The 12,427-nt window shown below is 39.1% G+C and overlaps 1 protein-coding gene across 1 annotated transcript; it reads left to right on the top strand.

Annotated features, from left to right (window-relative positions):
* The first annotated feature begins 4,039 nt into the window (after nt 1-4,039).
* tuba8l2 (tubulin, alpha 8 like 2) lies at nt 4,040-11,946 on the top strand. Its single transcript, XM_079897409.1, has 4 exons — nt 4,040-4,271; nt 8,173-8,395; nt 10,674-10,822; nt 10,913-11,946. Exons 1-4 carry the CDS (start codon nt 4,269-4,271, stop codon nt 11,885-11,887), a joined length of 1,350 nt encoding a protein of 449 aa, XP_079753535.1. The 5' UTR covers nt 4,040-4,268; the 3' UTR covers nt 11,888-11,946.
* The last annotated feature ends 481 nt before the right edge of the window (nt 11,947-12,427 follow it).

The following is a 12,427-nucleotide window of genomic DNA, read 5'->3' as shown; positions in this document are numbered from 1 at the left end:
ACCACTCATCTCCACTACAAAAAGGAAAAAGAGGCTACAATTTGCACGAGCTCACCAAAATTGGACAGTTGAAGACTGGGAAAATGTTGCCTGGTCTGATGAGTCTCGATTTCTGTTGAGACATTCAGATGGTAGAGTCAGAATTTGGCATAAACAGAATGAGAACATGGATCCATCATGCCTTGTTACCACTGTGCAGGCTGGTGGTGGTGGTGTAATGGTGTGTGGGATGTTTTCTTGGCACACTTTAGGCCCCTTAGTGCCAGTTGGGCATCGTTTAAATGCCACGGCCTACCTGAGCATTGTTTCTGACCACCATGTACCATCCTCTGATGGCTGCTTCCAGCAGGATAATGCACCATGTCACAAAGCTCGAATCATTTCAAATTGGTTTCTTGAACATGACAATGAGTTCACTGTACTAAAATGGCCCCCACAGTCACCAGATCTCAACCCAATAGAGCATCTTTGGGATGTGGTGGAACGGGAGCTTCGTGCCCTGGATGTGCATCCCACAAATCTCCATCAACTGCAAGATGCTATCCTATCAATATGGGCCAACATTTCTAAAGAATGCTTTCAGCACCTTGTTGAATCAATGCCACGTAGAAATTAAGGCAGTTCTGAAGGCGAAAGGGGGTCAAACACAGTATTAGTATGGTGTTCCTAATAATCCTTTAGGTGAGTGTATATTGATACAGCGTTTACCATTTGGTCAAGCTATCATAGTTTGTTAAATGAAGCCCAGCCGCCACCTACAGGCCTATTATGTGAAATGCAGGCGGACAACAACACGCGAAATGGTGACGTGAAAGGACTTTAACATCTTATTTTATTTTTGTATTTTTTATTTTTAAGAAACTTAAAAAAAAAAAAATTTTTTTTACTAAAACACTAAAAACATTTTAGTTTTTTTTTTTTTTCTTTTTTTTCACAAATGTATGACTTCTGGAAGTGCAGTTTGATTACCATATGTAGTTTTAGTAAAGTTGAATTAACGTAACCTTCTGTAATTTTTACTCTTCAAAGTTTACACTTGCAGGTGTTGATTATAATTAGGCTAATTTACAGATAGCCCCATTAAATAATAATAAGGATAAACAATATATAATTATTTAACATCTGACTAATTAAAAATAAACCTCAAAACATAAAATGCTAAATGGGGTATATCTATAGGTCTATCTAGCATACAAATAAATAAATAAATGTCAGAACGTCGTCTCTCATTTGCTGAATATCGCACAACAACGTTGTTACAATGTTGCAAGCACGTAGACAGCAACATTGCCATAGTAGCAGAAATGCAATGTGCCACAGACGTTGCCACAACGTAAATGTGTTTGCTGGGTAATTACTCGCCTTCGTGTTGTTCCAAACCCGTAAGACTTTCGTTCATTTTCAGAAAACAAATAAGAGCTTTCTGTCCCTCTGTTGACAGCGACGCAACTACCACTTTGAGCATCAAAATGTTTATAAAGAGATCGTAAAACTAATCCATATGATTTGATCTGTGCAGTCCAAATTTTCTGAAGAGACTCGATCTCTTTATATGATGAACAGATTAAATTTAGTCTTTTTTTCACATGTAAACATTGATCAGTGAATAGAAGCTCATTGGTTCTCGCACATCAAGTGAACATGCTTGAGCTTGCAGCAACTGATGTGTGAGTTGATGATTGTTTAAATGTAAATAAAAGCCTAAAATAATTCTCTTAATCATTTAAAGCAATCCAGTCTAATTTGGACTAAACGACTTAATTCACATGGATTAGTTTTACGATCTCTTTATGAACTTTTTGAAGCGTCAAAGTGGTAGTTGCGTAGCTGTCTATGGAGGGACACAAAGCTCTCAGATTTCATCAAAAAGATTTTCATTTTTGTTCCAAAGATAAACGAAAGTCTTACGGGTTTGGAACGGCATGAGGGTGATTAACATTTTCCTTTTTTGGTGAACTAACTCTTTTAATATCCTCTATCACTGGTTAAAACACGATAAAATATATATATTTTTGCCTCATACTATAATAAGAAGCCACATCAGATCACAGAAGGTTATTTCCAACACTCAACTGGTGTTATAAAGTGAGTTTGGAGCAAAAACATGGTTTTATACTTGATGCTGTGCTAAGCTAACATGCTAGCTAGCCCTTATGTTCCTGCTAGGAGTGATTATGTTTTATGACTAATTTTGAAAAGAAAAGAACATTGGAATGATTTTTTTTTTTCAAAGAAGGGGCATTTGATACAAAGTCAAAATGAAGTGAGAAATCTGACCAAAGAAATTATATATTAAAACAGTGAATGGAAAGGCATTAGTAAATATAATAAAGACAAGATAAGAACAATTAGAGCCATATCCTGGCCGGAGAGATGTGAATGGGGAAGTGTGGACAATAATAAGTAGGCTATTATTCATCAAATTAAACAAAATAATCTATCAACATTATAAAAGTGTGCACATTGAGAGAAATAAACAGCAGATGCTGATTTTTCAGACACCTCACGTTAGCAAGTAGCCTACGGCTAATAATAAACACCACTTTTACTGTGTTATTTACTTCTTTAACTTGAGCAAATGCTGTTAGTTAGCAAAACGAAACCATGCACGTTTTAATGCCAGTGAATAAATGATCCACCACATGCCACTGCTCAGCCATGTGTTGTGGTCTGCGTCTCGCACTGATGACATACATTTGAGAGGGGTGTGGCCAGGCCCATTGTACACGCCCCATTCCCTTGACCCCACCCCCACTTCAAAACAGTGCCATAAAGTTAAACGCAGTCTGCGTCCAAAATCACATACCCTCTTGAGTTATTTTGAATAAGTAATTACTTCACGACTGCTAAAAAAGTATGTTCTATATATAAGTCTGTTTAGTATGAATGTAATACATTCGCCATGTTGTCATTATCACGTGACCTGCCAGCGACAGTTACGTCACTTCACAGTCATTCACAAATCCTCTCCCGTGGCCTCATGGGATAGTAAAGTGTCCATCATATGCACACTTCAGAATCTTGCCGGAAATACTAGGTCATCCGGGTACTTTTGTCACATACTGTTTTTCACCTACTATTTAGTAGGGAAGTATGCGATTTCAGACGCAGCCACTGTGTCCTTAATGGCATACTAGTGTACTTCATACACACTTCAGAATCTCGCTGGAAGTAGTAGGCCATACGGGTACTTTTTGCCTACACTCTTATGAGTACTGTGAATTCTGACTTACTTATTTTGTCACATACTGTTTTTAGCCTACTAAAGGGAAGTATGCTATTTCGGATGCAGCTGCTCAGAATAGTGAAGCAGAAAGGGAAAACGGTATTGCGAGCTCACACTTGACTAAAACGCAGAATAAAAGGTGCGCTGCAAATGAATTAGTAGTTATGGCCATGGAAAATATGTGTTGCAAAATCATTGCTGCTTAAAATCTGTTGCAGAGATAGAATCAATGTTCTTCTTTTTCAGCTGCCAATGATTTTTGCTCTATTGTATTTAGCTATTTTTTAGTTTTGTTTGCAAAAATGATGAATTATTAAACTATTTTTATTCTCTTTTGCAGCAATTTATTTTTATGTTTGCAAAACTTTTTTTTTCTCGTCCTTTATTTTTATTTTGCAATTCAATTCAATTTATTTTTTATTTATTTTGCTCAATACCTTATTTTTCTTTAGCAAAACTTTATTTTCTGTTGCAATTTTCTTTTACTGTGTTGCAAATATGTGTGGCAGGAATGTGACTCCACATTGCACCAGCACTTACGGGGTTAATACGGGGAGAACAGGAAGTGTCGTATGTGAAAAATATACATGCTGCGTAGGCTGTCGCGTGCCTGTTGATATTGCTCTGCGTTCAGCATTAACAAAGAGCTCATTTGTTTGTCTATCTTAAGACATTACAGTGTACATACCTTGATGTCGTTTGATTTATGAATTAATATGTATATAAAAAAATACCTGTAGCTTAATAGACATAATGCATCACATTGACCTGAATTATTGTCCCTGATTTGTTCATGAAATAGTGTCGTTGTTTTGCATGTTTTTTTCTGTATTTAAAGTGTCTAAATATACTGCATCACAGGCACAGCTTCACATGAGTGTCAGGTTGCCCCTCCTCTGAGTTGCTGTAGTATAAAATCAAACTGCTGTCAGTGCGCCACTGAGACTGACTCACTCATACCACATTGCAGGTACGCAGTGAGAGGACAAGTGTTCATCAAACTATTTTCCCGGCGAAAAATAAAACCCTAATCTAAAGCAAAATGGTGAGTACAACATTATTTTTAATTGTTAGATCTACTGTGAAAGTCTCTTTGCCTGTAAACACATATTGCATTTAACTTATATGCTCAAAATCAGAATATCGCTTTTAACACGTGCGAATAAAGCACTGTTTTCATCCAGCGAGTCGAAGATAATTAAATCGTTACACTGGCGATAAATATTATTTAGAGAAATGCAAGCTGACGCAGTTGGATAAGCCACTGTGTGTGTAGGATAGGCCTATAATATTGAGCGCGCAAACGAAACGCGGCCATGTTATATATGTTTCTGATGCGGATGCTGCTGTTTGGGAACGCAGTAAGACAGTTTTAAAAGGGAATTATACAGACACACTTTGACGACAGACTATGCCCAGACATTTCAGAACAACCTAAGCTGCATTTTAGATGTTGTGCAGCGAGGTCGGTCCAGTTAATGCCGTCTCATCGCACACACACGCACAGTCACGTGACTTTTTTTGATGCGTAGAGGAATTGTTCCCTTCGTAGTTAATGCGCACGGTCTTATCGCATAAAATATTCATCCGAGTCAGTTTAGGCCACAATACTTTTTTTTTTTTTTTTTTTTTTTAATGCGCATTTTTTGAATTTGAGAATCTGGGCGTTTCCATTCAGCGGTTTTTTTTTTTAATGATATTCCAAAATGCGCATGAAAACAGGTGGATGGAAACCTAGCGCGCTAAAGATACGTATTTTATTAACTGCGTATTTTGAATTTTAATAACACATTAGCAAAAAATAACAAAGACTATAAAAAATAAGTCTATGACTCTAACCGTCTCTTTAAAAGTGACTACTAGCCTAAAATAGAGGCTTAATGGTTCATTTGACTGTTTTATATGCCATATTATTTTTATAGCCTAGATTTGACCATATTTTACCAGCACTTCATATGACCAGTACTTTGGAAACTATTATGCCTTAAGCTCTTATGGGTGTGGTTATGGGTGTGTTTGTGATTTTACTGAACACTGTTGTGGCTCCCTGCCTCAGTATGTCCCATGATCCAGGAAAAAAAAGACACAAAGATGTTGATGCTGGTTGAAAATATGCATAATAATAAGAGAAAGGGACATCTTAATCAGAAAGAAAACTGCGTAATAATGGTTGATGTTGAAATAATATTTTTTTCTTGATATGACTAAGACGGCATCATTCATTACGGTGATTCATAGTTTGTGAATCTTCTAGAATCTCAAGCTTTGGGTAATTGTGTGAAATATTGTGTGCCAACCGTCGTTTGAAATAAACCCACACGCATTGCAAAATGAACTAGTGCCAACAAAGCCCCCTGTTAAGAACTAAATAAGTGTTGTAAGTCTCCAAGCCTGTTTTTACATGGAAAATATATTAGAACCAAGTGTGTAGGAGTTTGTTTATGCTGAATTCCAAGGACAAATGGTTCTCGCATTCTAAAAGTCCCAGTCACACTCATGAGGACGTTCTGTTTGTCTTTTGGATGCCAGCTGAACCTTAAGAAACATGTCACAAGATTTATTAATGATTGTTCTCTGAAACCTTAATATTTTGCAAGCTGGCTCCCTAAAGCATGGAAATGAGTTTTGCAATGTAAAATTGCTCATTTATTTCTAATAAAAATAAAAAAACATTTCTATTCTTTACAAATCATGAGATGAGGATGGTTGCCACCCAGTAAAGTTAAAAATTAACAAACTTTAGTCTCTGTCATATCTCACCTTACACTTTGTAACCATAAGTCAATTATTTGCTCTTTTTGCAATCATTACACAGAATAAGGTTGAAGGTAAAGACAAATATCAAATTCAAGTGAATTTGTGCTTATTACATATACTTTAGGGTAAATTCCTTATCATCAACATGCAATTGACAAAGTATTTAGAAAGTTAGTACTAAAACTAAATCGGGTCCATTTTGATCACATTATTCTACAGAAATTTTTCTATGTAATCTTTCATGCACCCTTTTTCTGCTGACAACACCTTGGTCATGTCGGCCATTATGTTAACAAATAGCCAAACAGCTATTAGGGCGTTGTTTAGAGAACTCATATTAATATATGGCTCTGTTATGGTCAATATAATCAATCTCCAATGGTGAAAGTCAAGGAATTGGAAAAATGGGTGTTTCTCCAGTTTGGAGAAATCATTAAACACATTTATGGCATATTTCTGTTGCAACTATTTTGAAAGAGTAAAAAAAAAAGTATATACTAAGAGAACAAGAAATGTATGAGACAACAGAATTTGCAGAAGTTGTAAAAAAAAAAAAAAAAAAGAAATGCAGGAAGACAACTCATTGTGGGGTTCATGGGTTGGTGGTGGAAGGTTTGGTTGGTGAAAAAGAGCTAGTGGAGAAAGATGACCTGTAACAACCCATAAATAACTTCTAACCTGGCTGCCATGCCCAAACTAGGCAGTCCCATGTGCCTGTGTAATGTACCATCCCACTCCCCACTGACTCACCAATAGGCAGACAGGGGCAGAGGGGTAAAAATAGAGCCCCAACCCCAGGAGAATGAATTCAGAGGAAGAGTCATGCCGATAGAGGAGAATCAGAGTCTGGATATTTCTTCTCAGGCTGATGTAGGCCATCTCTCTGGAGCGCAGGCACAGATTTAGGTGCTGAATCATTACAGAGCACTTTTGCTGCAATCATGTGACCCATTGCACCGGTGTCCTAAAATTTGAATGTTTAATGGCAACACTGACATATATACCTCACTTTTCTTTTTTTTCTCGATGAATAGAAAGTTCAAAATACACTTATTTTTATTTTATATTTATATTAATATTAATATTTTATATTAATATTTATATTTAAATATTTTTTTTTTTGTAACAAATGTATTAACTGCCACTAAAAGAAATACTGACCCCTATTTGAACAGTAGCCTAGTAGTTCATCACATTTCACTGTCTCATAAATTTATTGTAACATGGCCACAGAAAAGCAGAACACAACTTTCTATTTTCAATTGTCAATTTTTTTTTTATATATATTTTCTTTCAACCTCCCTTTATAGCACACATACTAAAATTCCACATTAGGGTGCAGCTTGCTCTGTTGTCTGATATAAACCTGTTGGGGCTGATGTCGACACCTCAAGCCTTTTCATGCTTCTTCAGACTTGCCAGGGTGTGTGAGAGGAGCGAGGCAATGTTTGTGGAAGGTGTTTTGTGTGTATGTGCGAAGAGAAAATAACGGCTATGAGGGTTAGTAGGCCCGTCTGCCATTAGTGCCATAAATGTCACATTGTAAATGTTTTCCCAGGTCGAGTCTCTCAGGAAACTCCCTTTCCAAACAAACAGAAGTGTTTAACATGCCATGATACGAATTCAAGGCTGGCTTAGACTTTATCTCAGGATTGTCATCTAGATAAGCACAAACCGATGGCTGACGACAAACGTGTTTTGGGGCTTTGAGTGATCCAGCCAGTACTTTTGTCTTGTCCTGTCCTGTCCTGTCCTGTCAGCTGCACATGTCAGTCATCTGTGACTGACATTGTGTAATAAGCCTACCTCCCACCATTAAGAGCCTTTTTTGTTTGCTTCTGCCCCCTGGTGGGCAAAACAAAAGTCTGAAAGGCGGCAACATGTAATTTTTTTTATTTATGGTTTGTGCTATTGTTAAATGCAATCAGTATATTTTTACATGCATCTTTATTGGATAGACATTGACCAGAATAGTCAGAAAAGAGTATGTATATTCAAGTAAATAGACTGATTTTCATATTGGGTTTGGAATTTTTTTATTGATTTCATATTGACCGCCAAATGTCCCATGAATGTTGTTAGTTGAATTCAGGAGGAACACTACAGAGAGTACTGTCACCTAATATGTTATGTTTGCAATGCCATACAGCACTACTTGGTTACTAATATAATCTGTTTCCTCTCCACAGCGTGAGTGTATCTCTGTCCACGTTGGCCAGGCTGGCGTCCAGATGGGTAACACCTGCTGGGAGCTGTACTGTCTGGAACACGGTATCCAGCCCGATGGCCAGATGCCCGACCACAAACCAGTGGGTTGCCATGATGACTCATTCACCACCTTTTTCAGTGATACTGGGTCTGGCAAATACGTACCTCGTGCCATCTTTGTAGACCTTGAGCCAACGGTCATTGGTAAATATCATCATGGTGTTACATTTAAGGCAACAAGCCATTAGAGGTCATGCATTTGTAAATGCATTAAAATCATTGCAGCGCCAAGCACTTTGCATTTATAATAGAAAGAAAAAGGGATGGCACACTGTTAAAATACAGTGTTTCAACCATTTTAGTCTTCATCGGGCAGTGAAAAACGTTGCATTTATAAGCAACTGGACAAAAGACAGTGTTCAATCAGTAATTACATTTATTATCACAAATAAATATTTAGCAAACTGATTGCGTATTAATAAACCCAATAATTTTTTTCAGAGGCATAAGGGTCAAGATCCTTAATTTAATATACTTTGTATACGGTTATATTATTAATGTTTTGAAATAAAAATATATTTACAATTTTTATTTTATGTTAGTTTAAGTTGTAGTAATTTGATAACTGAGCAGAACGGTCTGTTATATTGAAAATATATAGATTATTATAAAACATAATTTGTATTAAATCATTTAAATTAAATGTAACATTAATAAATAATAGTTCATAATATATTATTATAATAATCATTTACTTAGATCAAAATTATTATAATAATATAACCATGAGCAAATCTGGTATGCATCACTGATAATTAAATGTTATTTTGGGTCCAGAGGTGTAGGGTTCAGGATTAGTACTATTTTAGTATGTATATGCTATTATTGTCACTTTCAGGTTGTATATAAACACATTACGAAGATGAATCACAAATCAAGTCTTGACTAGATAATCCATAAGGCAAACACAGAACTAATATACAGGGAACAAGAAAGGGAACAAATAGCTGAACAGAATAACTAATCAAATGATTAGCCATAGAAACTGACAGGCAGGGAGAAAGCAAAGCCAGAAAACAAAGTCAAACTGAACATAACTGTGACAGTACGCCCCCTCCCTGAAAGGCGCGACCTCGCGCCGACAGTCCCAACGAGGACAGGAGAGGTGAAACCAGGGTGGTGCAGATGGTGGGACGAACCAGGGAGAAGCTCGGAGCTAGGTGGCGATGGTGTCGAAGGAGGGAGGAGCCATGGCTGGGATTTCCTTGACGTGGTCATGGGGACGACAGATGGTGGTAGAGCCTTAGGTGCAGACGGAGAGCAGTGGGACACAAGCGACCCCTAAGGCTTAAGCAGAGGAGCTGACGAAAGGCGCTGGTCAGAGGAATCAGGTGATTCCAGAAGAGAGGCGGGAGTGGGAGGCCGGGTGGGACCAGCGCAGATGAAGGTAGGCATTCAAAGTCGGGTAGTATCAGTGGGGGCATGGAATCATCCTCTTCCCAAACCCATTGTCCAGAAACCCATGACTCGCCCTCGGTGGCTGTGTAGGCGCCAATTCATCCCCTCGAACTGCACTATAACCTCCCACGGAGGCACACGATGAAGCCGGCTCACACACCTGGTCAGACGTGTACCCGGGCTCAGTCGCTCCTTGCGCTGGCTCTCCGTCTACGGTGGGCTCAGGCGTCGTGTCCATCTCACGGGGTAGTGTCAGGCTGGGCTCTGAGTTGGGAGTGGGGCTGGTGGTGTCCTCCTCGGGACCGATCGTGAACTCCGATTCATTGTTCACCAGCACCCACTCCCCATAGGCGGAGAAGTCCTCACAGGGACCGTTCGCTGGCAGGCAGGCGTGCCTTCGCCTGCTCGCTCAGGCTGGTGTGGAAGAAAACACTGAGCGAGTCGTCCGAATAGTGCACAAGGCATGCCAGATCTAAAAAGTCCTGGGTATAATCCTCCAGCGACCGGTCCATCTGCTCCAGGCATAACAGTCTTACTGCCGGCAGATCCATGGGGAAAAATAACACACACAAAAACGGCACAACAAAATATTGTCTTGGTCCGGTCTTCTGTCACTTTTGGGTTGTGTATATAAACACACGACGGAGAAGGTGAATCACAAATCAAGTCTTTTCTAGATAATCCATAAGACAAACACAGAGGAAGGCAGGAACATAGCACAGCACGTATACACTGACGAGACCGGACAACTCACAAATTAATCAAGGGAACTTGTATACAGGGAACTAATTAGACAACAGCTGAACAGAATAACTACCATAGAAACTAATAACCAAATTGACAGGCAGGGAGAAAGCAAAGACAGAAAAACACTCAAAACTGTGACAATTCTAGTATTAATTCATATTAATTCTCTTTTGGTACTTGTAAAGTACTTTGTAATAGTTTTAGGTAACAAAACTGTCTGGGATTTGGTGATTTGTTTGCACTAACTTTGTACGGCACTGGTATGTTATTCTTCCAGATGAGGTCCGCACAGGCACCTATCGCCAGCTGTTTCATCCTGAGCAGCTCATCTCAGGAAAAGAGGATGCAGCGAATAACTATGCCCGTGGCCACTACACCATTGGCAAGGAGATCATTGACTCGGTGCTGGACCGCATACGCAAACTGGTAATGTGAAAAAATTGTGTTGCATGTACTTACCAACGAGATCAAAATAACAGAGACTAAAATGCAAGTTCTGTCCCCTCTTCCACACAGGCGGACCAATGCACGGGGTTGCAAGGTTTCCTGGTCTTCCACAGTTTTGGTGGAGGCACAGGCTCGGGTTTCACCTCCCTTCTGATGGAGCGTCTCTCAGTTGACTTTGGAAAGAAGTCCAAGCTAGAGTTTGCCATTTACCCAGCTCCCCAGGTGTCTACGGCTGTGGTGGAGCCATACAACTCCATCCTGACCACCCATACCACGCTCGAGCACTCCGACTGTGCATTCATGGTGGACAACGAGGCCATCTATGATATCTGCAGGAGGAACCTGGATATCGAGCGTCCGTCCTACACCAACCTCAACCGGCTCATCAGTCAGATTGTTTCCTCCATCACCGCCTCGCTCCGCTTCGACGGCGCCTTGAACGTCGATTTGACAGAGTTCCAGACCAACTTGGTGCCCTACCCTCGCATCCACTTCCCTCTTGCCACGTATGCTCCGGTAATCTCCGCCGAGAAGGCCTACCACGAGCAGCTCTCTGTGGCTGAGATCACCAACTCGTGTTTCGAGCCCTGCAACCAGATGGTGAAGTGCGATCCACGACATGGAAAATACATGGCCTGCTGTTTGCTGTACAGGGGAGACGTGGTTCCAAAAGACGTCAACGTGGCCATTGCTGCCATCAAGACCAAGAGAAGCATCCAGTTTGTGGACTGGTGTCCCACTGGCTTCAAGGTGGGCATCAACTACCAGCCCCCAACTGTGGTTCCTGGTGGAGATCTAGCCAAAGTGCAAAGAGCGGTGTGCATGCTTAGCAACACCACTGCCATTGCTGAGGCTTGGGCTCGTCTCGACCACAAATTTGACCTGATGTATGCCAAGAGGGCCTTTGTGCACTGGTACGTGGGTGAGGGAATGGAAGAAGGAGAGTTTTCTGAGGCCAGAGAAGACATGGCAGCTCTGGAGAAGGACTACGAAGAAGTGGGCCTTGATTCATTCGAGGAAGATGAGGAGGGTGAAGAGTATTAAAATGGAAAATTGTTGTTATTTTTCTACCAGAAAAATCTAATAAAATGAAGCTCAACTTATGTTGTTGTGGTGGTTCTTTTAATAATTTTGTGACATTGTAAAGTACATGCAATTCCTTCCAATACAGAAAAGATTTTAGATTTTGATTAATAATACTTTAGAGGATAACTATTATGATCTAAATCTTCTGTAAGATTATTATCAACACTATTTAATCATAAGCTTTTATGCTAATAATGAATTATTTAATTTGATTTAATAATTACCCAATTATAATGGTGTAAATGTAATCCATGCAAAATGTTTATCTATGGAAAGAGCATTCATATGTCAAATACTAATAATTAAAAATTGTATTGAGATAAATGCTTTTATATCTAGACTTCTTAGTCAATTTTTGTAGAGCAACACATTTATACTTGCATAATAAATGTGTGCATTATAAACAATAAAATCTTCATTTATAATAATATTAACAATTAAATTAATTTTATATATTTATTACCCCAATTTAAATGGGGTATTGGACTGTACATCATG

The sequence above is a fragment of the Squalius cephalus genome (genome assembly GCF_949319135.1).
Source record: "Squalius cephalus genome assembly, chromosome: 2".
NCBI lineage: Eukaryota > Metazoa > Chordata > Actinopteri > Cypriniformes > Leuciscidae > Squalius > Squalius cephalus.
The sequence above is the reverse complement of the archived record's forward strand: the minus strand, read 5'-3'. Positions and strand labels throughout refer to the sequence as shown.

Bases quoted from the DNA above. Each gene is read 5' to 3' on its own strand.
- tuba8l2 (XM_079897409.1), top strand. The intron at 8,396-10,673 runs GTAAATATCATC...TTATTCTTCCAG, and splicing joins CCTTGAGCCAACGGTCATTG to ATGAGGTCCGCACAGGCACC. The intron at 10,823-10,912 runs GTAATGTGAAAA...TCTTCCACACAG, and splicing joins TGGACCGCATACGCAAACTG to GCGGACCAATGCACGGGGTT.